Here is a 27120-nt window from a genome sequence, read left to right as displayed (position 1 = left end):
AGTGAACTAACTTCGTGCCTCACTGTGCTTGTCCCTGACCATTTCAACAAAGCAATGTTAGGTTATTATCTTCTATTTACTCTAGCCCACCTGCTCGTTGCACTCAGGGGTTTCATGGCTGCCTCAACGGAGACATGGTAATGTCATGATCGTATCATGGTATTTGATGCTTTGCATAAAGCCGCCGATCTCAGCTTTTAATTTTTTTAAAGGATCAGTTTCTAGCCCTCGTGGTTACAGGTCAAAGTTCAAAAACCTGACCCTTGTGCTCGAACACCAGATGGCAAAGACACCCCCAAATATGTGGGGTGGGGGTATTAAAAAACCTCATGATTTTGAAGCCAATGTAATGATTTTTACAGGGCCCGATCCACGGTTTTTGAACGCTCCACGTTAGCAACGCTGTAACAGCAATTGTTCCCGCTGTCTCTCTCTCTTCCCTGGGTTAAACCACCCCCCCACCTTCGCCCCTGCCCCTCAGAGTGGAGAGAGTTAGTCAAATTCTCATAAACCACAGACTGGGGGGAGGCTGCGTCTCTGCAGCTTCTCGGCTCTTTGATGTCACTGATCTGAACCCTGGGTCCCGCAGGTGCGGCTGCTGTTGCCATGGTGATGGAGGCAGTCGTCCCCTGACTACTTTTTCTGATGAACATTGACTTTAAAAACAAAACAAAACCAGAAAGAAAGGAGCCACAGAGCTGTCTCCTGGGTGAGCTGACTGGTCTCAGTGCAGCAGCATGTATCCTGGGACTCCATGTTCAGTGGGCCAGTGCTGGGGGCGGAGGGCGGGAGCAGCAGCTCCTCTTGAGCTTGTTCGCCCTCCATCCCCACCTAAATTCAACCCAGATAAGAGCCTGTGGTAATAACAATGCCTACCTCTTCTATAGTGTTTTTCATCTGTAGATTTCAAAGCGCCCCCCTCCAAAGAAAGTCATTATTATTATCTGCAGGTGGGGAAACTGAGGCCCAGTGAGGGAGAAGAAATTTGCTCAAGGTCACCCAGCAGGCCAGCAGTTGAGCACCCAGATCTTCTGAGACCCAGCCCAATGCTCTGTCTACTAGGCCATACTGCCTCCCCTGTAGTGCCTTACAGGGGGAAGGGGAGCAGCATCCGAAGACACCGAGCTAGGGTTGTCCAGTGGTTAGGACACTAGTTTAACACTTGGCAGACCTGGATTCTAGACCCTGCTCTGCCACAGACTTCTTGTGGACCCTTGGGCAAATCACTTGGCCTCTCCATGCCTCCATTGCCCATCTGGACCATGGGGACAAAAGCCCTGCCCTGCCTTGCAGGGGTGTTGTGAAGATACATGTATTATGCTCTGTGAAATACTTGGGTACTCTGGTAGTAGAGCTCGTATGAGTACTGTAGACAGACCTTTCCCTAGAATGCAGCCTGTCATGTCAGTGGTGTTCCCCTCCTCACACATCTCATGATGTGTTGCACTTTCACCCCAGGCCTTTGCAGAGCCTGATTGGCTCATCCTCCTCCCCTTCCATAGGAGGCAGCTATTACTAAACCCAATTTCCAGAGTGGGAAACTGAGGCACAGAGCAAGGAAGAGACTTGTCCATGGTCATGGAGAGAGTCAGTGACGGAGCTAATGGCCAGTCCCGAGTTCTGAGCCCTGAGTTCTGGCGAACAGGGTTCACGGGGTTCATGGATCCAAGTGTCAGTGGATAGAAAAGGAGAGCCATGTCCTACAGGTGGCTCAGAAGCATATTAGCCCCCTGTTGTGGAGCTGTATACCCCTCCATTTCCTAATTCCCCTGGTCCCTATCCAGTGTACGCACACCCATACACACACACACACACACAGAGCTCCTCATGGGCAGAGCCTCAGTTGCGAGATGAATTCCCAGGCACCGGTGCAGAGTCCGCCCTGCTGGCAGACAGCCTTTGTCATCTAGAAAAGGAGAAAGGGCACTTTTGGGCTTTCTCACACTGTCTCCCAGCTCCCTCCACATTCATTTCAGAGCGAGCCTCGGAGACGGCTCAGTTGCCACAGGAGCCGAATGGCGGACGCTGAGAATTGCTTCTGAGAAATGGTGCATGGGGTTTAATCATCCAGGACCTTTCTGTGGTTTCTCTCTCTTATATCATCTTCAAAGTTCAGTCACGCTGGGCGCCCACACAGTGGCTAGCATTGCAAAAGGGCGGCTGTGGGACAGGGAGCCAGTGAACAACACTAGCAGTCGCACTGCGGCTGCTGAAGCTATCGCCAGTGCCTTGCATTGGGGGAGTATTACACACCCCACTGAGCAACAAAACCCGAGCACGGAGCGCGTCGGGCCGGATTGGACGGTGTACGATGGCTCGTTTGTGCCAGCTAGGCTGGTGCAAATGGCACTATAGGGAAGTGAAGAATATCCCCGTCATAGACAGGCCCCGCTCTAGCCTCGGGCATCCTGCAGTGGGCTGGGGGTAGATTGGAGGGGGTGTGGCTGAGGCAGAACTGTAGCGCAGCGATTCTGCTCCCCTGTAAAGCCCCGGGGGGGCGTCACTAAAGCAGGGACACAAGTTAGGGCAAATCTGGAGCTGCCCTAGTGTCCTCGGCCACGCCAGTGCAGATGAATCCCTTTGTCGGTGGGATAGCCAGCTGTTTAGCCATGCAAAGCAGCAGGGCAGGACAGAAAGTGAAGGAGAGTCCCCCACGCGGTTGAATCAGCAGTTGGGTTTTAGGGTGATGTTTGGCCAGGACCCCAGAGCTAACACATCTCCAGGGACTGAACATTCAGTCCAGTATCAGGGCTGGCTTGTTCTCCGTCTTAGCTTTCCATCTGCCTCACAGCACCCACGCAGATTTTTCCCAGCCCTGCACGGCTGTGCCGAGAGCAGCAGCCCTCTATAACAATAGCAGCTGCCCGGCACCAGGCCTCTGGTCTGACATCCCAAAAGATCTGGCAACACAAGGCCACCCCAGCACCTTGCCGGGGCAGTTCTGAGGGAGAAAAGAGCTACCATAACCCATTGGTCATCATGCATTAGGCATTCCCACACTGTGTCTAGCCCACAGAGGATGTGGGTCTGTTACAGCACAAGGTGTGCAGGCTGGTTCTCAAGCTCGAGCAGTTCATGCTTTTCGTTGTTAAGATGCCTGGTTCCATCCCTGGCGTTGGCCAAGATGGTGGCGGTGGTGCAGCTCCATCCCTCCGGGTTCCTCCGTCACTTCTGCCTTTTCTTGGCCCTGTCCCTGGTAGTGGCCTTGCTGTGAGAGTGTGCTGACCACCCACATGGCCCACAGGAGCCAATGGGAGCTGTTAAGAGCTCAGCACTTTCAAAATCCAGGCCACAAGGGGCACGTGGTGCGTGGTGCTGAGCATCCCTCAAAAGCACTGGGTGGTCCCAAACCCCTGCCCGGGTCACTGGGAGCCACGGTCCCTGTCACCTCACAGGAGTTGCTCACACAGTTTCAGCTGCACCATGGGCAGAGCCTGGATCTCCCCTCTGCAGAGTGAGCCGGCAGGTCAGATGGGGTGAGTCTGTGGAGATTAAACCCTGCCCATGCTGAAGTTAGTGGGAGTTTTGCCTTTGATAATGGGGCAACTTTTGCTGGCTTCAGTGGGAGCCGCATCTGTGGCGCCGAGGGCTAGGTCCCTAAAGGTCACTTGTGTGAGGGTGGCGATGACCCACCCCTGCTGTGTGCATGGGAAGGCGGCAGGTAGCTGGGGACCGAGGGATTTGCAGTAGGGAAGGCAGGAGGGAATGAATGCCCAGTGAGGTGCTAATGGGATGCACCTATTTGCTGGGAGCTGGGCTGCCACCTGACTGGATTCATTTCAAAGTTGGCCCCTAGGAAGCCCATGGTGGCACAAGTTCAGGAAGCAGCTGCAGTGGCAGGGGGGCCAGACCCCCCTCCACCATCAGAACAGCTGCTCAGCCCTTCCCAGCTCGAAGTCACAGTGGGTGCACTTTCAAAGGAAGCCTCTGTACTTTTTCACCCGGTGCTGGTTAAAAATATCACTCCAGATTTTAATAAGGGCTGTCACTCGAGATATTTCTGTCTGGGAGTGGGAAGTGAAACCCTCTCTCTGGTCACAGCCCATCACTTGATTCTGCCAGAATGAGCTTGAGCTGCTCTTCCCCAAGGCCAGGCAGACATACCCCTTCCCTGAGCACTCCCACTCTTCCCAGCACTTGGCACTCAAAGCTCTGAGAGCCTGTTACAGCTACAAATGACTCAGACATTGCAGCACCCCTGTGCAACAGGCTAATGTTGAGCGGCAGCTCTGCCCAGTGGACAGGCCACTAAACTGTGCCTTGGCAAGGACTGGGTTCTCTTCCTAGGACTGCCATTAACCTGCCATGTGATCTTCTGAACCACTTCACCTCTGTTTCCTCTTCAAACCCTTTGCCTAACTAAGCTCTTAAATGCCGTGACTTTCTCTTATGATGTACAGCACCTACCACAACGAGGCCTCTAGGTGCTATTGCAAAATATAAATAACAAAACTCCCCATCTTACAGGTGAGGGACAGAACAGCTACAGGGGCATCCCAACTCAGGGAGTAGAGCCCAGGAGTTCTGATGCCTACTCCCCACTGCTGTAACCACAAGACTGCACTCCACCTAGCTAGGGATAGAACCCAGGAGTCCTGTTCCACTTGGGCTAACCTCCAGACCTGACTCCTGCTCTCTGGGCTGAGAATTGTAGGGACTAGGGTTCCTGACTTGCACTCCTATAGTCTAACATTTACATGTATAGATGATGCTCTTTATGCACTTAAAAACTATTCTTTATATGTTCTTAAATCCCCCATTAGTGCCTCCGCCCAAAGTCATTTGTCCTCAGCAGGTCAATGTGGAGTCCCCAGACCAACCAACCTGGACTGAGAACCAGAACAGAAAGTGCATTGGAAAAATGTTGAAAAAGCAAACTACAGCCAAGTTTTCAAAGCACTGTCACTTTAGAAAAGTCTGATTTTTTTTAACCAAACTTCCCAGCAAAAATGGACCCTTCTGTGAGATAAAACATACAACCTTTCAGAAGATCAGATTCAATTATGAGAAGTTGTGGTTGGTGTTAGAAACTGGGCTTATAAAGAAGGGTGAGCTTCAAATTACTGGGATGCGTGGCTACCATTCTGTAAAGATCATCCTGGCTAAGCAGCTTACTCTGAGTGTAGGGTTTGGTGAGACAGAACAGATATGTAACATCTGAAGGGCCAGGACTGCCCAGAAGGGGTGGGCAAAAGAGACAGCTTGCCCTGGGACCCCTGTTTGAGAGGGGCCCCAAACCTGAGTGGCACTGGGACCTCAGGTGCCAGGTTATAACACCTGGAGCAGGGAGCTGGGGCCAGACCTGTGGGCCTGGAGCTGTGATTGTGGGGTTGGCTCACTCTCCAAGCCCCGCAACTGTCCCTCAATGTTTTGCACCCTTGTTTCATATTTTGCACTGGGCCTCTGAAAACCTCTGCAGCCCAGGGAATTTTTTCAGTATCAGCCTTTCAGTGTCCCTGTTCTTTACACTCACACACACATGGGTGAAACACAGGGACACTTTACTCTGAGTAACTGGAGGATCCCACTCTGCCTTGCCACATTTGGCTTCTGATTCCTTCCCCACCCACCAGCTCCATCCCTCACTCGTGACCCCTTTGTAGTGTATAGGAACTGGGTAGCATCCCTTTAAACAGTTTATGGTGCTCACTGGGTTCGCTGTGCAACAGTGTGTGACTGTAACTCACTCTTGCATGTTGTATGTCACAGTAAGTGACATTATATGGACCCCACATACCCCGGTGACTCCTTCAGACTATTATTAGTGTCTAAATTAAAAAGACACAAGGCCACTTAGCTTCTTTTGGCCTCATCATTCCTCCCTCCCATTGCTTTCTGCTCATTTTCCTCCTATACACGCAGACTGTGTCCAGAGCAAGCAGGTCTCACCCAGCCAGCTGCCTCTACTCTTCCTACCCTAGTTGTTCCAGGGCCCTTGGATCCCCACTCACTCCTGTGGTGTACTGAGGACTGTGTTTGAATTGTAAGCTATCACTTTAAGAGCGCGGGGGAGAAAAGGGCTGAGTAAGGGTGCAGGGAGGTCCTGGTCCAGTTTGCAATTGCAGGCTAGGGTGGGGGCTCAGCAACAGAGTGTGTGATCAGAGTCAGTCTGGAAAGAGCCAGATTAAAGCAAAGTGCAGTGCGGTATGCCTTGCTGCCTTAGGGAGTAGCCTGTTTTCTCTCTTTCTGTTTATGGGTCCTTGTGTGTTATTGTTCTGAATTCAAAGAATTCAAGTAGCGTTACATTACAACCTTCCAGCAACAGCATTTATGTTTTTATCTAACATCTCTGTGTGTGTGCTATGAACATAACCACCCCTGCCCTTTACAATGTTACCTCTCAGTCCTGGCATGACAGCCCTCTCCTGTGCCTTCTCCCACTCCTCAGTCTTGATGCTTCAGCCGCTCTAAGGGTCTTCTTCACCTGCTCATTCCCTCTCCCTTCCAACCATTCCCAGCCTCTCTCATGTCCCCACAAGCCAGCCCAAGACTCTGCAGTCCCTCACAGCTGGGCCTCTCTGTCCCATATGTAAGGCACCAGACAGAATACACTGCTGCAATTACTAGCACTGACCACTGGATGTCACTGCAGGTGCACACACCAGTCACTGCCAGGGGATTCTGTGCAATGCCAATGACCAATAGCTGGCATTGACAATGTCCTAAAAATGTAACGGGGGCTTAACATTACATGAGCCAGGAACTGAGCACTAGTACAATGCACTAAGGAGGGTGTGGACTACAGTGGGATCTGTGCTCCTATAAATTGAGTTTAGGTAGATTTGAGCTCTTGGGTTTTAGCATGGAGATAAAAATCCGCCTGAAGCACAATCCTGGAAACTTCTCTGTAGTTCAGCAAAGTTCAGGTAAATATTTCATCCAGAGGGGAAAAAATCCAGCCCTTTGGTGCTTCCTAGTTTACCTTGGGTCAGAAATGCTGAAACACAGCAAGGAAAACTGTTCGAGAATATTTCTGCCTGGAATTTTACCTCCTTGGATACATTTGAACAAGATGTAGATAAACATCTGAACCTCTAAACCTTTGGAATTGGTATAATTAATATTTTATATTCCAGTCGTTCCCAAAAGCCCCGCTAACATAGTATGAGACAGTCCCTGCACCCAAAAGCTTGCAATCAGAATAGACAAGACAAAGAAATGAAAGATTTTATACCCTTTTTACAGAGGGGGAAACTGAAGCATAGAGAAATTAAGAGACTTGCCCTAGTTCATACAGGAAGTCTGCGCCAGAGCTGGGAAGTGAACCCTCCTCTCGAGACCTAGTCTGGTGCCTTAGTCACAAGAACAGGCTCCACCCTGGGAAAGATCCTCTCAGTAGTGATTATGTCCTCCACAGAGTCAGAACAGTCAGTTCCATAGTTCTGAGCACAGTATCTCATTGTCTCTCTTTTCTCTCTCATGATCTATCTATCTATCTATCTATCTATCTATCTATCTATCTATCTATCTATCTATCACCAAGATATCTGGTGTGCAAACAGAGACTCATCATCCAGATGTATTCAGACATGTATACATGATCATTACATTTTCCACTCTGAACTTTTCCACACAAGATGTAAAACCTGAAGGTGTTTTATTCCATAGTTCATCGTCCACTTTGTGGGCTCTTCTCTTCCATTGTGGGTAGCATGCCAAACAACAAAACTTTGCAAGGGTGAAGAATGACATGCACTCAGACACAGCATCCCTTGCATGGTGTCTCCCTGACTGCAACGTTTCACACTTGGATGTGGCACTGAATGTCATGGACTCAGAGCTCAATGGCGCTTGCGCTGTTGAGATTACTAGTGACATGGTCACCTTACATACAGGAAGGAAACTTTAGGGCAGGAAGGGATTGCAACTAGCCACACCAAATAATAACCATCTGTGGGCAGGTCTGCTGTGTTTCAAGAGAGGTTATGCCCATTCCAGACCTGGCATTAAAATAAACCATTGAAGTAAAGCGAAAGACTCTCATTGACTTCAATGGGTTTTGTTACAGGGCCATGAGTTTGGTCCACTAATGAACATGAACCACTAATTGACGCAGCAGGTTTAAAACAAACAAAAGGAAGTATTTTTTTCACACAACGCACACTCAACCTGAGGAACTCCTTGCCAGAGGATGTTGTGAAGGCCAAGACTATAACAGGGTTCAAAAAAGAACTAGATAAGTTCATGGAGGACAGGTCCACCAATGGCTATTAGCCAGGATGGGCAGGGATGGTGTCCCTAGCCTCTGTTTGCCAGAAGCTGGGAATGGGTGACAGGGGATGGATCACTTGATGATTTTCTGTTCTGTTCATTCCCTCTGGGGCACCTGGCATTGGCCACTGTCAGAAGACAGGATACTGGGCTAGGTGGACCTTTGATTGACCCAGTCTGGCCGTTCTTATGCATACTGGAGGAGTCCTTCTGGAAGACTTCCAAAGAGGTTATACCAAGTCTTGTTAAGTTTTCCCGAAAGGCATCTCTGGAAGTTTGTGTAACTTAGATCAGGCTGGAGATGGGAGACAGAGCAAGGACTTCTGCAGTCCTACAGCTACACTGGTATTGGGCATCGTTCACTCAAGCTCCCTATGATTCTTTTAACATCATGCACCTTCTGCTTATGCACCTGGCCCAAAAAGCCAAGTATTACGACTGAGTGTCACGCTCTCGGTTTGGCACATCTGTTGGTGCTCATGGGCTGGCTGGTGGACAGCAGTGGGATGGGGACTGGATGTGGGCAAGTAGGACTCTAGTTTGCATGGCAGCTGTTGGCTTTATATCACATCCAGCTGCAAGAATAAAGGCACTTCCCTCCTGCCTTTAAAGCAGCAGCACCTCTTACTATTTGCTGCTATTTAAAATTACAGTACTTGGGGGAGTATGAGTTTGTTCCAAGGGCTGTTAGTTGGAGAAGGAAAATCTTGTGCCCCTAGATCACAGGTTCAAATCCAGCTAAGGCTGGTAACAAGCAAGCAAAGGCCATCACTCGGCCCTGCCTTGCTTACTGACTCTGATTGCACATGTACCTTCAGGAGCGGGTCCTATTAGCTCAGTGGGCTCTGAGGAGAATCAAGACCCTGGCCCCTCTTCGCTCCCCTCCTACCTCTGTTTTCCTAGCACCTGTCCCTCCCACAGAAGCTCATCCCTGTTGCATCAAAAGCCTTCTCCCCTGGGTGCCTCTAGCTGTCAGCTACAACCTCTTACCCCCCCCACAATAACCCATGCCTCTTCATTTCTCCTTCTCCCTACTATTTTGGGTACAGCTTGTGCAAAGGGCACCCTATAAAATGAAGCCATATTGGGTTAGTGTATGGTTCAATGGGCCGGAAGGTCTCGGTCCATCTCCGAGAGGCACATGTCCACTGAACCCCTTGATCATCGAGCATCTCCAGCCTTTTTCCAGCCCTACTGCACCTGAGCCCACTCTCCACCCCTTCACCCTGGTTCCCAGGGCCTATCTGAAGCTGAGCATCTTCACCCCCTGCCTCATCTTCTGGGCCTGCCATCGGATCACCTTGATGGCCTTCAGGCTGATGTGCAAGAGCATGTCGTACTTGAAGACCATCTTGTAGAAGGTGTCAGCCATCAGGGCTCCAGTGGGGTCGGCGTGTTTCAGGGCCGTCATGGGCGTGTAGAAGGCGTTGGTCTGGTGGCGGAAGGGTGGCTTGGCGGCACTGATCACCTGCAGCGTGTGCTGCAAGGGAACCGAGACAGCCCCACGTGAGTGCTGTGCCGCCCTTTGCTAAGCCAAGAGTAACATAATACTTTACCAGCACCGTGCTTTGCAGCTCCATCCCAGAGCTCCCTGTGAACATCAGCCTCACCACGCCCTGGGAGGTAGGTCAGGACCCATAGTCCTGCAGCGCGCTGTGCTTTTAAGGGATACGGTAGCGGTGTCGCCCTGGGACTCTGGTTGTGCCGCAGGTGGTGGGATCTCAGAGAGGACACAAGAAAGGTCTCTGACTGAATCTCCTGGGTTCGTGAGCTGCCTCTATGTCCAGTACCCAAACGTGTCCAATATGTTACAGTCCCCATTGTGCTGGGGGGAAACTGAGGCTCAGGGAAGGGAAGCGATTCTCCCCAGGCCACCAGAGGGTCAGTGACAGAGCTGGGAACAGAACTCAGGAGACCTAGAACCCACTCCTACACTTTAACCACTAGACAAGCAATAGGTGTTTACAGTATACCTGACTTGATGGAGCAGCAATCTCATCTGACAGGGGGAACCCCCCCGTTTCCTATGCATCATCTCCCCACAGGGCGGGGGAGGAAGTATTGTCTAAGGATTTGTGAATCATGGGGTAGGAGGCAGTACCATTCATCTACTCAGTGCGTGACACACATCCACCAGTGAGCAAGAGAGTGGGCGAAGGGAGACATCCCAGGGTTCAGACTGGGGCAAAATCCTGGGTTCCACCCCACAACACAGATCCTCAAACCCATGAATCTCATCTTGTGGAGACTAAATCTCTTCCTAAGCCCCCCTCCCTGGACCTAGGGAGAGTGGTCACTTTGGATAAGCTATTACCAGCAGGAGATTGAGTTTGTGTGTGTGGTTTTTGGAGGGGGGTGAGGGGGTGAGAGAACCTGGATTTGTGCAGGAAATGGCCCACCTTGATTATCATACACATTGTGAAGAGAGTGGTCACTTTGGATGGGCTATTACCAGCAGGAGAGTGAGTTTGTGTGTGTGGGGGCAGAGGGTGAGAAAACCTGGATTTGTGCTGGAAATGGCCCAACTTGATGATCACTTTAGATAAGCTATTACCAGCAGGACAGTGGGGTGGGAGGGGGTATTGTTTCATGGTCTCTGTGTGTATATAAAGTCTACTGCAGTTTCCACGGTATGCATCCGATGAAGTGAGCTGTAGCTCACGAAAGCTCATGCTCAAATAAATTGGTTAGTCTCTAAGGTGCCACAAGAACTCCTTTTCTTCTTCCTCCCTGGACTGCTGCTGCACCTGGGGTGAGTCACACAGAACCCTAGAAATGTCAGGCTGGAAGGGACCTCAAGAGACCAGCAGGTCCAGCCCTTAGTGCTGAGGCAGGACCAAGTAAATCTAGGCCCTCTCTGACAGGTATTTTTCTAACTTGTTCTTAAAAACTTACAATGGCATGGATTCCACAACGTTCCTTGGAGGCCTGTTCCAGAGCTTAACTACTCTGAGGGTTAGAAAGATTTTCCTAATATCTCACCTAAATCTCCCTTACTCCCATGGTGATGCCATGGAGGGCCGTGTGACCAAGTGCAGACCAGGGCCGGAAAGACCCACTGGACTTTGAACGTTGGTAGCAGGGACTCAGAGACCCGCTTTGTGCCTTCCAAACAAACCCAGGGGGGCCCCGCTGGGATCAGTGGAGGGGGAGAGCCAATCTAAATGGTCTCCTGACAGCTTAGAGATGCTAAGAGGCTTTGGGGCAGGATAAAGTGGGGATTAGGGAGGATTATTTTGTGAATGTTGAGGGGGAGGGATTAATTAATTTGCGAATGAGCCGGAAGATATAAACAGAGGGAGGAAATATGAGCTAACGGGACATGACATTCTTTGAGTAAAAGGAAAGGAGGCCAGATAGCCTCCATTTAGCATTGCCACTTAGTGGGATTCGTGAGGAGGTTCTGGGGAAGCTTGGCCTAGAGGGGAGAAGAGTGGATTTGCAGCTTTCAGTCATTGGGTTTAGAATCAAGAAGTAACTAGAGCAACTGGTACCTGTCAGCTGTTGGGCAGCAGAATCCAGATATATAGCCAGAGCTCATGCCAGGTGGGCGTGAGGAATGGAGTCCCGCTAATTTGCCTGCCAGGAGTGGTGCTGGAACTAGGGGTGCTGCTGCACCCCCTGGCTTGAAGTAGTAATAACAAACACCAGATACATGGTTTCCATCATCAGCTGCCAGGTGAACTGTGGCCCCTGGAATCCATTCTAAGGGGGCACTGGTGCTCCAGGACATGTGACAGTGACCGCCTCCTTATTCCAAGTGACCAAGCAGGCGGAGGGAGCCCTCCTTAGCTCACACTTGTCACCTGGCCAATAAGGCAACGGATTTTCTTGCCTGCCCAGAATGGATTGCAGCTATGGTGCACTGCTGCCTGGTGTCAACGTTAAGACTTAGCATCTCACCATACTGCTGGGACAGGAGCTCGGGCTGTCTCCTGGCACGCTCTGTCTGCAGGGAGGGAACGCAGAGATCATGGAGGAGGTAATGGCATTGCTGGCAATTAACATACCAGCTATTAGCCCTCCTGCTGAGATCTCTCCACAGTCCACTAGGGACTGATGTGCTCCATAGGGGGACCCTCCCTTCTAAAGGGATACCATGAGGTCCGCCAGCAAGGCGTGCTTTACCACGGAGAGTGGGGTGGAGATCAGACGCCTTGTTTGGGGCGTTCCAGATCTTGGGGTTGTGTCATGTGCGCTTGTGGAAGGGTGTGTCCACGAGAACATGTTTCTGCTGTGTTAGCGTGTGGCCAGGAGCATTAGTCTGGAGAAGAGAAGACCGAGAGGGGACATGAGAACAGCTTTCAAGTACATAAAAGGTTGTTGCAAGGGGGAGCGAGAAGAATTGTTCTTCTTAACCTCTGAGGACAGGACAAGCAGCAATGGGCTTAAATTACAGCAAGGGAGGTTTAGGTTTGGACATTAGGAAAAACTTCCTACTTGTCAGGGCGGTGAAGCACTGGAACAAATTGCCCAGGGAGGTTGTGGAATCTCCATCATTGGGGATTTTTAAGAGCAGGTTAGACACCTGTCAGGGATGGTCTAGAATATCATACTTAGTCCTGCCATGAGTGCAGACGACTGGACTAGATGACCTCTCGTGGTCCCTTCCAGTCCTGTGATTCTATTATTCTATGCCTGCTGCTGGGTGGGTGATGCATATGGCACGTATGAACAAGGATAGAGGGCAACCCTCTCTGTGTTTGGGGGCACACCCACGAGTCCTTTTACCTCTGCTATGTCACTGGGAGTCTGCCCCAGGCTGGAGAAAATCGCCTTGGAGTTCTTCAGGTAGAGGTTAGTGAACATGTCTGCCGTCTCAGGGTCTGTTGTGGAGTAATCTGCATTCTCTGCATCTTCATAGACCTTCGTCTCAAACTCTGTCACCACGGGGCCAGGCTCTATCAGGCTGACGCTGGAAACACAGGCAAGCATAACAGCCCTGTTCACAATGCAGTGGGTCTGTAGATTTTAAGACCAGAAGAGTCCACTGTGATCCTCTAGTCTGACCTCCCAGTGTTAAGGCATAGTTCTGCCTGGGCACCTCCTACCGTGTCATCCCTGGATGCCAGACCAGCCTGTGTTAATGTCTCCTAGGTAACCATGCCCGCTGACATCATGACACCGCATCGGCATGGAACCGTGCCCAGTGATGCTGTGTTAACGAGGGGGAACAACACAACCCTATGCGGCGATGTCCCAGCTTCGTGCGCTGACGTTGCTCCTTCCCGCAGTGACGTTGCCTCGTGACACCTCGTCTTGCTCTGACCGGATGTTAGGATGTCAAAACAGGCCGGGAGAATCGCCACAACACAGTCTCCTGGGCAACGTCACTGCAGAACTAGCTACGGCAAAGCTGGCCACGCTCTTGGCCTTTGGAATCCAGACCGATCCCACGATTGCTTTCTGGGGCTCATGTCTCACCGGTTCTCTGCTCCCTCAGGTCATGCTGCAGGAGCTCTGATAGGCGCAAAGCTGGGACTAGAATAGTCTCCCCAGCTCCTACCAGCTGAGCACTAGTTCCCTCCTATGCCCCAAGCTATCTCTCACCTCTGCATGAGGCATAGAGGGGTCAGCCTTTCGCTCCCAGGCCACTCTGCTGCCCTTCCTCTTCCTTGTGCCTGCTCCTGGCCTGCCTTCCCTTGGGGACTCCCAGCCTGCAAGACAGGCCAGAGGCAGATTATACTAGGACGGAAACTAGGCTAAGGCAAGGGGGTTGGGACTTGATTCTCCTAAGAATCCCAACCCAGCATGCCCTATGGTGGCCTCTGATGAACTCTAGAAATTAGCTAGCTCCCAAATGACACCTTCCTGGGGACTGGCCAGTGTTTTAAGGGCCAAGCAGCAGTCGCCTCCGGGGAAAACTCACCCTAGCCAACCTGACCTGTGCAGACAAAGAATCTCAGCACAATCACAGAACAAAGGCCTCAGTATACTCCGGTGAGAAAAGCATACACGGAAGTTTGGACAGCAAGGTCCCCCTGCGAATGCCCAGGGGTTATTTCACACACTGAGCTATGGGGGACTCAGAATATCTCAAGGACTTGTAGATTTAAGATAAAATAATGAATAGGCCAACGTGCATTCCTGGGGCTTGGTTCTGGCTGGATGGCGGCTGCCTCGCCTAGCTTGCTGGCATGAAAATGTCATTATTTCTTACTCACAGTATGGAGCAAAGAGGGGTGGCAGCTGCAAGCTGGCTGTGGGTTGTGAGCACTTGTCAAGAATGTCCCACAAGACAGGACTTTAGACCTCTGCATAAGAGCCCTGTTGCTTGCCAAATGAATGCTAAGGGTGTATTCCCCAAAGGGGATCCATTTCCTATTGGAAGGTGGTACCGTGTTGTCTGCGGTTAGTCCCAGAACTGTATTCCCAGGGGATATTCCAGGGTCAGTTTTCTGTTTAAAGGAATTAATGATTATGGAGGCTAATCCCAGCTGTCTGCTTCTGCCGAGCCTGTGCCATCTCCACACCAGGGATGGCTCCCCACACCTGTGTGGTATTTTAAGCTAATACCCTCAGAACAGAGAAATGAAACAGCACAGATAATTTGGAACCCTGGCTGTGTCTGTAACATAATAAAGCTGATTCCCGTAACTCACAAGATGTTGAACTTCAGCGCCTGTATGACGAGGCTTTCGCAGAATCCTTCCACGGCAAACTTGGAGGCTGTGTAGATGTCATTGAACATAATGCCTGGAAGACAGAGGCAAGAGAGTGGTGAGAGGCGTGAGAACAGAGCTGAACCACAGCGAGCGTGTGTCAGTTACGTGAGCCCACAAAGGAGTCTCTTGCACGTTGGATCTGACGTGGTGAGCTGGTTGTGGGCAGGGGTTGAGGGGATACGGTGTGCACCAGGTAATCGAGGGGTAGCTATTGACAGGAAGCCATCGGGGATGATCCATTGGCCAGTCATGCAAAGCAGGGTAGTGGCTTTGAATTGCAGACTGCCAGGGATCTGACTGCATGCCCAGCACAGAGCAGGCTTGTTGATTTGTGAGTTAGACCCAGGTGGCAGAACCCGCTGGGGTGCGGCGCGGATACAGCACTCTCAGCTCCTCAGGGGCAACTTGGGAGCTGCTAATTACCAGCCTGCAATGCCCTGATTAGCCTGCTCTAACAAGCACCAACGTTTTCATTGCCTTGCAACTCCGGTCCATGGAGCCAAGTGCTGGAGCTTATGTGGTCTGGTGGTTGCGAGCATGAGAGTGGGACTAGGGAAACCTGGGTTCTGCTCCTGAATTGCAGTGCAGCCCTGGGAATGAAAAGGTCGGCAGCTCTGTGCCCCAGCTTCCCAGCCTGTGAAAGAGGGATAAATCTGACCTGACGCTGAGAAAGGCCAGGGAACTGTCACGATATTTAATCTGAGGCTATCTATCAATCTGTCTCCGCTCTTATGCAGAGCCTCCACATCGGTCACTACGCCGCACAGCGTGGCCAGTCAGAACGTCACAGCAGCGGGGCCAGAACTGATGCCATCCTGCTCCAGAAACCTTAGTTCCCCACTCATCTGAGCTAAAGGGCACTCTCCATTACCTCCTGGCAGTATGGGGCCTATGGCACACAGCGAACAGATCTGAATCCCTCCATCTGGGTGTAGTGGTGACACCCGCACACTAGCGATTTCACTACATCATTACCAATCAAAAGGTCAGGATCAGTGGTGCAGGAGGTAGCTGGGGAGTGGAGTGGGGTGGGGGTGGGGGCAAGAAAACACCCCCTGACCTCCCCCTCCAAGGCTTTTGCACTTGCTCAAAGTTCCATAGGCCGTGGAGCCAGGGGAGGGCCATGACCCGACCGCTTTTAAGCAGTGGCCCCGTACTAAATCAGTCTGGCTGCTGCTGGAGCAGTCTGGATCATCGCTCTGGCTGCGTGGTCACAACACCGCTGTTCTGTACGGACAGAGTGAGGGATGGGTCAAAGGGTGCTGTAACCTGGCACGTAGGGAGCCTGTCCCTGTACTGCGGGGCGCAGGGAAATCTGCTGGGAATGCGACTGCTGGTAGCACTGGCTCATGCACTGGGTGGGTCAGAGAGAGGGGAGACTCCCTGACTGAGAGAGACGCAGGTCCCTGACGGGGGAGGGAGGAGGGGACCGGAACAGGGCCCCAGCCGGTAGACCAGAATTCTGCCCTCCTCCCCCCCAAGAAATGTCTGAATTGGCACTGCTGGTCAGAAGTCTTTTTTGTGTGTGTAGCTTTTTGTGTAGCCAGTAGAAGCCCTTACTGGACTTTATTCAGTGTGTAAAGTCCCAAGAAGAGAGAGGTCACAGGACTCTGCATAATTCTCCTCTGTAATTAGATTTGCATCAGGCTGATAAGGAAGTGCTTCCTAACACTTGTACTTTGTAAGGGATGGTTATTTTTATCCCCCAGACTTTACTGTAAACCCACAAAGTGCCTCACCACAGCTGAAAAAAACCCAACCAAAACAAGCCAACCCCACAATCAGCTAGCTCAGCAGAGCAAGTAACACATGGAAAGCTGCAAATTAAAGCAGAAATGGACTTGCCGTGGCAACGGGCGCATGGAAACTCACAGGGGGTCTGTAACAGGAGCTACTGGAGTCAGTGAATTCTGGCTCCAGTCACATGACAGCGGTACTGAGCGGGGTTACCCTGCTCCAGGCCAAGAGGCCGCCTGCCTCCCCCTGTATAAACAGCTGTGCCCCATCACTATGCTCTGGTCTTATTCCAGACCTGGGCATAATTGGGGGATTTTGCACCCTTCGCCTGAAGCAGCTGTCACTGATCATTGGTGGGGATGTGCTACTGGGCCAGATGGATTTTAGAGTCTGATACAGGATAGCAACGCCTACAACCTTGAAATCTCCCAGGGACCTACGTTTTCACTATTATTAATTTATTGGTGTTCTAGGGACTTGTGGACACCATGACTGAGATCAAGGCTCCCTCATGCTCTGTGTTGTACATACAGCTAGTAAGAGATAATCCCTGCTCCAAAAAGGTTGCTAGAGACAGACAAAAGATGGGAGGGGAAACTGAGGCACAGAGCGAGGCCGTGACTGGCCCAAGGTCACCCAGCCGCTCGGTCGCAGGCCTAGGAACAGAATCCAGGGGGAGCCCTGATTCCCAGCCCTGGGCCTTACCCGCCAGGTCATGGGGGGCTGCTGCAGATCAGTCACAGGTGGACTGGGCCCTGTAAGTGGAACCAAGTCCAGCCCACCTGTGCCTCAATAACAGCCTCCTGCCCAGGCCTGAGCGAGGCAGCTGGTCTGTATAAAGAGCCGGAGAGGGTGAAGAGACAGGAAGGAAGCTATAGCAGAGCAGCAGTGAGCAGGTGGCTCCTCTCTGAGACCGGGGTGGGGGCGGGAAAGGAGTTTGGGCCTTGAAGCCAAAGGCAGAGGAAGCTGTAGAGAGGTTTCAGAGCATGACAAAGGCTCCTGTAGCAGGGACCCTGAAACACCAGGGGAGTTTTGAGACAGCACCTCAGGGAGAAGGGGCCACATCCAATTTATAAGGGGGGGGAGCTGTTTTGTGTGTGTTTATTTTGAGCTTTATGCCAATAAAAGCAGACTCTAAGGAGAGAGATTATGGAACAGCGAGACGCCTTTTGGGAGTTATGGAGGACTCCAGGAGGGGAAACTGAGGCAGGGTGCAACAGAGACACCCGAGGTCTTGAGGGGGCATTCAGCAGGTGGCTGTCCCTGTTACTATCATGTAAACAAAATCCACTTTCTCTACAAGCCAAAGCTAAAGCAGCCAGGTCCCCAGCTGGTGCAAATCGACGTGGTTGTCGGTGCCCGCGTACACCAGCTGAGGCTCTGGCCCGAGATGTGTAAGGGCCTGACTTCTGGCCTGCTCTCGCGGCTTGGCAGTAGCTGCCTTCTTGTGACCTCTGCCCTGGGCATGTTAGCCTGCCGGCCTCAGCACTAGGTGACGGAGAATGTGAAGGCTACAGCCCACAAAAAACCTTTTCCCCCTGGCCTGCCCCCTCGGAGCGGAGAGAGTTAGTCAAATCCTCACAAACCACAGGCTGAGGGGAGGCTGCGCCTCTCATCCCTTTGATGTCACTGAGCTGAGCCCTGGCTTCAGCAGGTGTGCTGGGGTTGCTGGGTGACGGGCCAGGAGTTCCGACTGTGGCATCTGTGACGTCCCTGCGTGGGACCCGGCCACCAGGTCCTCTCCCTCCGGAGGCATGAGTGGGCCCCACCTCCTCACCAAAGAGCTTGCTGTCTGTTTGGCACCAGGTCCCAAACACCTTCCATCTTCTGGGGGGGGCCAAGTGGGAGATGGAACCTAGAGACTGACCTTTTCATTTAATGCAGCCTCTCTCCATGGGCCATTTCCTTCCCCAGAATTCCTCCTTCCACCTTTCCCTGTGTACGAGGAGCCGGTCACTCTCAAAGGGCTTGGATCCCTGATCCGTCCAGCTTCCCATGTCAGGTCTAACTGTTCCCCACCCTGAAAATGACTGATTCGATGGACGTATTTATGTTGATTTAAATAATAACCAGAAAGATGCCTGTCCAAGATGCTAGGCCACCCATCCTGCGTTAATGCTACACTGAAATCTCAGCAGTATTAATTGATCAACTCAACTGGAACAGAGCCTGTCACCCACAGAAACTTCTTTCCACCCCATCGTCATCAAGCCCTCAGCCTTCTCAGAAAAATCCCTTTTTGTGGTTCTACCACCTAATGTGGTGGATTAATTTAACGCTAGTTTGGGGCAGATGAGACTATTAAAAGTGATTAATTTAAATTGTAAGTTCCTCGGGGCAGGGACTCTCTTTCTGCTCTGTATTTGTACAGCACCTACCACAGTCTATGAGATTTTCACCTAATCACCTGACTCCAGGATTTGGGGCTATGAGTAAAAACATTAACTAGCACAAAACTGACTCATAAGTGGCACTTAGGCTAGTGAGTCTCGCCCTGTGTATGGTGAGACAGGAGGCATAAGTGCAGGGAGACTGGATCTCTGCTCCAAAAACTTTAACAACACTAACGCTTTACAACTGTATGTATCAAATAGAAGATTAAAACTCCACAGTACAGCTGGAAAAACCAGGTCCTTTTTAGTGATAAACGGACACATACTTATCCAAAGCCAGAAACTGCCATCCTTATGTGTTGGCTGCCATCTTGGATGACACCAGGAAACCTCCAGTACTAAAACCATAAAGTTGCTACCATTAGAGCTGAAGACACAGGTGTAGTTTGAAGTCTGTATTTTGTGGGGGGCAGCTGCAGTCAGGCCAACAGGGCCACACTCGGGGGGGGGGGGGTGCAAATTCCACACCTGCCCAAGGTTTGCAGCTGGGGGGAGGCAACACCGGCTCAGAACCAGCTTTGCATAGATGTAGAGGGATGTTCTCCTGGCCCCCACCTACCTTGCAGGCCCATGACACTGCTGATCACCACAATATGCCCACTCCGCCTCCTCTTCATATCGGGCAGCACCTCTTTGATCATCCTCACCACACCGAAGAAGTTGGTCTCCATCACACCCTTCATCTCCTCGATGGTCTGGCATTCGATGGGGCCAATCATCCCCACCCCGGCGTTGTTAACTGCAAGATATGGACAAGCAGTGTAGCGTCAGCAAGGAGCCCTCTTGTATTGAACGAGCATGGTTTGCACGGGCTTGACCTGTGTAGTCTCAGGCCGTGTCTGCACAGAGGCTTGCACTGATCTTGGTTTCAGTGGGTTATTTTGGTTTAGCTTAGGATTTCATTGCCTGGCACCTGCTTTCAGGTGCGTTGGTGCAGCTTTGCCAACCCAAGTGCACAATATCACAAATAAGGCCCCCCGAAATCATGAGGGTTTTTAAAAATAAAAATCAATTCTGGGTTCTTCCTCTTGGCCTTCAGGGTTTTTGAGCCTTTTGGGATTGTATTTTCATGCTGTGCTCAGTGGCCACGAGGGCTGGGACCTTACTTTGAAAGCCAAGACTCTCATCTCATCCAATGAAGTGAGCTGTAGCTCACGAAAGCTTATGCTCAAATAAATTTGTTAGTCTCTAAGGTGCCACAAGTACTCCTTTTCTTTTTGCGAATACAGACTAACATGGCTGCTACTCTGAAACCTGTCATCAAATCCTGTGTATCCAGGAGCTGGGGCTTTAAGAAAACACGTGGTAAGACTCCTGATTGCAACAGTTGGACACACTGTTGGTGTGAGTCTCTGGTTACAGGCCCGCATAACAACTGACAAGCTCCTTGGGGCAGGGGTGCAACACAGGAGGGGAGTCAGGTCTCCACTCCCATGGCCACCGACCAGACGATGGAGGGCCGTCCTGGCCAAATTGAAGGGAGTAGCTTTGCGACCCAGCAAGCCAGGATGCAATGCCACTCAGTCAGACTTGACCCAGCTGGCCCTCCCTCAAGGCCAGGCAGGTAACCTAGGCCCCTTCCTTAGTTAGCAACATTCTGGTTGCATTCCTAGAGATCTTTCTCTTTGTGAGTCTGGACGGGCCACAGGCTTTTACCATGGCCCAGTCCTGCCTTCCCAGTGCTGAATAATTGCAGACTGGTTTCCCCATGGGTCTGGCAAGCAGCGCAGTCTGGAGCGTGCAGCTAGGCCTGCTCCTTGGGCTGGAGAATCCCTGTGTGACCTAAGGTGGATGGGGCCCAATCTGGCTCCCAGCCCAGCTCTGACTGAGCCAGCGGCATTGCAGTTAATGGGCCAGGTGGGTGTGACTGAGATGAGCTGCCCTTGCTTCCACATTAGACCCTGGCTCCTGCGGCGTCTCCACTCCCTCGCCCTGCTGAGGGCCTGAGCCACTGCCCTGGTGGGGCAGCATGAGAGACGTCCAAGAGGCTCTGTGTGGGAAGGCGCGTTCAACATGGTTCTCGGGAAGCAGGAGAGCCAATCTCCTGCTCCCAGAGTGTCAACTCCACATTGTTCCATAATCTCAGGAGAGGGGCCCCGGGCACGTGTGTCGCTGACCTACATAACTTTCACAGATCAGCCTCGGTGTAGTCTGTGCAAGCAGGGAGCAGCAAATGGGTCAAGGGCTCCTGCGATTAAAGATGTGACTCAGTGCCAGCCAAACTGCCGGCAGCCTCTGACCCAGTTCGAGGGCTGAGAGGGCTGCTAGCATCTTTCCCCCGCAGTGGAGTTAAAGGTCACGGTCCTGTGCGATGTGCAGCGGATGTGGGGAGGGCAGACATGCATCGGGCACAGGGAAAGGAGAGATGTGCATAGGGGATGGCAGACATCTATAGGGGAGAAAAGGACATGCAGAGAAGTCCAGGGGCCCAGAAGAGGACATATATATATATAGGGGATGGCATATAAGGGTGAGAGGGAGAATGAATATGCAGAAGGGAAGATCATAAATCATAGACATGTAGGGCTGAAAGGGCAGTCATCAAGTCCAGCCCCCTGTGCCGAGACAGGACCAAAGTGAACCTAGACCATCCCTGACAGGTGTTTCTCCAAACTGTTCTTAAAAACCTCCAATAATGGGGGTTCCTCAACCTCCCTTGGAAGCCTGTTCCACAGCATAACTACCCTTATGGTTAGAAATGTTTTCCTAATATCTCACCTAAATCTCCTTTGTTGCAGATTAAACCTGTTACTTCTTGTCCTACCTTCAGTGGACATGGAAAACAATTGATCCCCATCTTTCTAACAGCCCTTCACATATGTGCAGACTGTTCTCAGGTCCCTCTCAGTCGTCTTTCCTCAAGACTAAACATGCCCAGGGTTTTAACCTTTCCTCACAGGCCAGGTTTTCTAAACCTCCGGACATTTTTGTTACTCTCCTCTGGACTCTCTTCAATTTGTCCACTTATTTCCTGAAGTGCGGTGCCCAGAATTGGCCACAGTACTGACGCTGAGGCCTCACTGGAGTGGGACAATTATCTACCCTGTCTCACATGTGACACTCCTGTTAATGGGATCATATTAGCCATTTTCACAGCTGCATCACACTGGTGACTCATGTTCCCTTTCTGATCCGCTAGAACCCCAGATGCCTTTCAGCAGAGCTCCCGCCTGGCCAGTTATTCCCTATCGTGTCACTGTGCATTTGATTTTACCTTCCTCAGTGTAGTACTTTGTACTTATTTTAATTGAATTTCATCTTATTGATTTCAGACCAGTTCTCCAATTTATCAAAGTCACTTTGAATTCTAATCCTGCCCTCCAAAGTGCTAGCAAGCCCTCCCAGCTTGGTGGTGTCTGCAAATTTTATAAACCTACTCCCCGCTCCATTATCCAAGTCATTAATGAAAATACTGAATATAGTAGCAAACCCAGGACTGACCATGTGAGACTCCATTAGATACACCTTCCCAGTTTCACAGCAAATCATTGATAACTACTCTTTGAGTATGATCTTTTAACCAGTTATGCACCCACTTTATAGTAATTTCATCGAGACCACATTTCCCTAGTTTGCGTATGAGAATGTCACGTGGAACTGTGTCAAAAGCCTGACTAAAATCAAGATATTTCACATCTACTGCTTCTTCCCTATCCACTAGGTCAGTAACCCTGTCAAAGAAGGAAATTGGGTTGGTTTGGCATGATTTGTTTTCGACAAATCCATGCTGGCTATTGCTTAAAAACCTATTATCCTCTAGGCAGGGGTTTTCAACCTTTTTTCATTTGCAGATCCCTAAAAAATTTCAAATGGAGGTGTGGATCCTTTTGGAAATCTTAGACATAGTCTGCACATCCCCAGGGGTCCGTGGACCACAGGTTGCAAACCACTGCTCTAGGAGCTCCCAAACTGATTGTTTAATAATTTGTTCCAATATCTTTCCAGGTATCAAAGTTAGGCTGATTGGTCTGTAATTCCCTGGGTCCTCTTTGTTCCCTTTTTTAGGTAGACCTGTGTAGGGGAGGTTAGGACTTGTAGGGGCATTGGAGAGCACAGATATATATGGGAAGAGCAGATAAGCACAGGTGATAGGGGGAAGAAATGTGGCGGGGGCCCCATGCAGGGGGCAGCAGCAGGAGTTTGGGCAGAGGCAAGCAGGGGACCTCACTCAGTATGTCGATGTGCCGGTTGGGGATGCTGTTGATGCAGCTGATGATGGATTGCTCATCGCACACGTCCAACTGCCTGATCTCCAGGGTCTTGTTGAGGGTGACTCCGGCGGCCGCTTCCAGGCACCCTCTCTTGCCCAGGTTCCTCATGGTGGCAATGACTGTAACACAGAGCAGCCTGGCTGCAGGCACTGGGGTTTGCTGAAGCTGGACAGGGCCCGGTGATGCTGCAGGGCTGGGAGCGAGGAGAGCAGGTGTAGAGGGGGGGCCGCGATACACAACGAGCTTCTCCTGCTATTCCCACTGCAGCAGGGGTGGGTCCTGGAGAGCAGCCCGCGAAGGCAAATCCCAGGGCCATGCACCCCAGAGGCTGCAGGGCTCTCAATGGGGCTTAGAATGGGGGTTCAGAGGAGGTGTGGGGTGTCAATGTGGGGCCTCCTGTGCCATCAGGGCCATGCTGCTCCTAGTAAGTGTTCTGGCACCATGGGCCCAGATGGAGGGAGGGGGCTCCAGACTTGGCTTGTGTCTCGTTGCCCCAAGCAAGAGCCCAAGGCTGGTGCAGGCCAGACAGCCATTCTCTCCCGCAAAGGCCTTTGGGTCAGCATCGACATGGGGAGATGTACCAGCTACTCGGGGTTAGCCTCCCCTCCCATGTCCTAAAGGAATACGGCAGTCATGCTAACTCAGTTCCAGGCCACTGGGTCAGATTCTCCCCCTTCCCTCGCTGGGATCCTGGCCACTGGATCACAGGTTCCCCCATGACCCCTCGCTGGGATCCTAACTACTGGATCACATTTAAGGGGCCCAAACCATCCTGGGAGGGGAGCAGGTAGGAGGAAGGCAGCTACTCTCACTCCCTTGTGTTGTCCCATTTGAGTTCCAAGCTGGGGCCCCTGCCCCAGAACAGAGGGGCAGGGGAAGGACCCATTGCCCTCTCCATTTCTTTCCCTTTGGAGCAAATTATTTATTTTACCATCTCATGTGTAAAGACTTCTCCTGTGCCCCACCACTCATGCAAAATGTTCCTAGTTCCCCACCCCTTCCCGGCTGTGTCCAATAGGCCGGGTACCAAATGCACCCACAGCCTGGCTGCATGCTGGCATGGAAAGACCCCAGGACAGGCGAGGGAGCTGGTCAGCTCTTCTTTCCCCATCCTGCTGCAGTACTCAAGGCTTGGCGGCATGGGGAAAGGAGATGGACTCTGCTGTTCTGGGAGTGGGGGTGGGAATACGCAGCCCCGTCCAGCTGCAGGGGAGTTGTGGGTCTCCCATGATCCCAGCCGTACCAGCTCCACCCGGGGGCAACCTGGGCATTCGCGCCTGTGTGCCCGACACCCTGGGCACATGTGGGAAGCGCTCACCTTTGAACCGCTTCTGTTTGTCCTGGGCCATTTTCACAGCCAAGGCCAAGCCGATGCCGGAGGAGCAGCCCGTTATCAGCACCGTCTTGGGAGCCATGCCGTTCCCAGGAAAAGCGGGGCACCAAGGAGGTCTGGTCTGGATGAGACGGGCAGGCGCAGCAGGGGTCCCTGAAAATCCTCCTGACGCAGGAGCACTCAGAGTGTTGCTCTCAGGCTGGAAGTTCCCAAGGGGTCTTGGCAGCTCCCAGCTCTGTCTTCACATCCCGCTCCGACCTTCCTTCCAGCCCTAATAAAGGATGGCCTGGCTCCTAACTGGCCAGCGCCCAAGACCTTAATCTTCTGGGCCTTGTTAATCTCAGGATGGATTTGCACGATGATTCCTGGCTAATCTCGTCTGGCTACCACCACATGTGATGCACAAAAAGCGCCACGGGAACTACGGCAGCAGGCAAACCCTCTTACCGAGCATGCCTTGCATTGGGGCCCTTGTCCAAGCGAGCACTGTGCAGGAAGGTCACGGGCTGGGTCAGAGGCAGGGCAGGTAGTTAGCACAGTGGCAGCACTGTGTGAGGTGGGAGCAGGGTGCTTTGGCGGGATGGGCGGGTGGATTTCTGCTCTGCTGGCTAAAACACCTGGAAGGTTCTTGGCTGAGCCTTGCCAAGCTGGTGCAAAGAGTCTTTTTCAGGCCATTGCAAACCCCCTTGGTTTTGCATTGCCACGAACCAGCCTGAAACGCTGCAGGGAGCTGATTCCTGATTTGGAACCCTAGGCTTCTCAGGGCTGCAGATTGGGCTGCAGACCAGGGCTGTGTTGGCCCCATGGGAACAGCTGCCCTTCTGCTGGCTGGGAGTCGTTTAGTGAGCATGTCAACGAATGGGCACAGTGAGGGCTGAACATACCTGAGCCCCTCTCAGATACTAATGGATTTAGCCTCGCAACCCCTGCTCTGCGAGGTAGGAAAAGCATCGTCCCCATGGGACAGACTGGGGAACAGGGGCCCGGAGAGATGAGGTGATTTGCCCAGGGTCACAAGGAGTCTGGGAATTTAACCCAGGTCTCAAGTTCCAGCCCTACCTGGGGGTGACTTTGCCCAAGGTCATCCCAAGAGCCAAGCATAGAACCCAGGAGTCCTGGCTCCTGATCAAACCTCCAGGCCCCTTTCCCTCGATCCGACTTCAGCATAACCCTTCCCCGGCTGGGGCCTACGTGGAATTTCCCACGGAGTTTGACGCTGCATGCGGATCAGAAGTCAGAGCCAATGCGGGAAGGTGGCTGGATCCCAAACTCCCCCGACCCATCTCCCCACCATACCGCCATAAGGAAAGGAGAGCAGCCAGGTATGAAATAGACAAGATTTATTTGTAGTGAAAAGATTTTGGAGTAGATATAAATAGAGATAAATCTGTCTTCTTACAGGGCTTGGTGCTAATTTGAGTTATTTTTCTCTTTTTTGTACAAAATAAAAGCAAGGATATGAAAAAATAACATTTATTACCACTTGTATAAAACACATCACAGTTCGACTGGCCTCTCAGGTATGTACAATAGAGACAGATCCGTCCTCTTAGCAAAACCCAGGATCCTTCTAACACGGCGACACCACACCCCTGGCTGGGTTAGCTGCAGCAGGAGGTGAACCTGGGGATCTTAATGCCTGTCGCTACTACGTCAGCTGAAATCCCCACCTCTGTTAGCCTTGCCGACAGCAGGCTTTGTATGTGGCCCAGCCGCCACTGAAGAGGACAGAGCTCTGCACCAAGTGGGTCAGATCTGTCTCCCACTTCGGGTTCTTTGATGCTATGGGGGTTAGTAGCACCCCAGGCAGTCCTGGCTTTGGGGGTCTCTGGTGTGTTGAGTTCAGTGCGTGCAGCACAGTGGAGCGCACAGAGATGGGTTTGGAAGGACAGTCGGCGTCTAGGCCGTTGGAGATGGAAACATACTCCTCCCCCCTTCGCCCCGCCGGTCTTTCCAGACCTGGGCACGGCCCCATCACCGGGTCCTGGCAGCCTACATTCCAGAGAGCGGAAGCCTCTTTGGGCTGACAGGAAGGGACAGGGAAAAGCCCAGCTCTTTCCTTACTGTGGCTGTTCCACTTGTCTGCTCTCGCCCTTGACACCTGCCACCAAACCCCCTTTTCTCCCCCCTGCCATGTCCAGAGCAGGGCTTGGGGCCAGTCCCCCAACCCCCAGCATCTGAACAAGGCCCAGCTCGAAGCGTGACCCTGGACTCCCTGCACCTCCAGGTTTTCCTCACCTCTGGTCAGCCTGAATGGACCCAGCTGCACCTTGATTCCCATGGCCCTGGGCAAATGGCAGAGGAATCTCTGTATGAGTCACCCTGGCTCCTGGCCAGCCCCAAACCTAGCTGACGCTAGCTTCTGCCTTGTTCCCAAGGAGGGACTTCCTCCCGGAGGATTGGGAGCAAGGCCAACCCTGTCGGTGGAACGTTATCTACTATCAATATTGAGAGCCCCGGGCCTCTCCATGCGGCCCGATAACCCATCGCTAATCCCAGCCAGTACAGAAACAGCTGGGCGCTGTTTCTTGCTGTGGCCAGGCCTGTTGGCTTCACCCGCCAGCTCAGAA

General features: G+C 52.0%; 1 protein-coding gene across 1 annotated transcript; it reads right to left on the bottom strand.

Moving 5' to 3' along the window:
- Nucleotides 1-9451: 9451 nt before the first annotated feature.
- LOC140903755 (retinol dehydrogenase 8-like) lies at nt 9452-24632 on the bottom strand. The gene is made up of 6 exons (XM_073325522.1): nt 24536-24632; nt 23175-23336; nt 19566-19745; nt 14814-14907; nt 12943-13126; nt 9452-9691 (listed from the first exon to the last, which is right to left on the bottom strand). Exons 1-6 carry the CDS (start codon nt 24630-24632, stop codon nt 9452-9454), a joined length of 957 nt encoding a protein of 318 aa, XP_073181623.1.
- Nucleotides 24633-27120: the final 2488 nt, after the last annotated feature.

Source organism: Lepidochelys kempii, chromosome 27 (assembly GCF_965140265.1).
Source record: "Lepidochelys kempii isolate rLepKem1 chromosome 27, rLepKem1.hap2, whole genome shotgun sequence".
In the NCBI taxonomy this organism is placed as follows: Eukaryota; Metazoa; Chordata; order Testudines; family Cheloniidae; genus Lepidochelys; species Lepidochelys kempii.
This window is presented reverse-complemented; position numbering and strand designations above follow the sequence as displayed.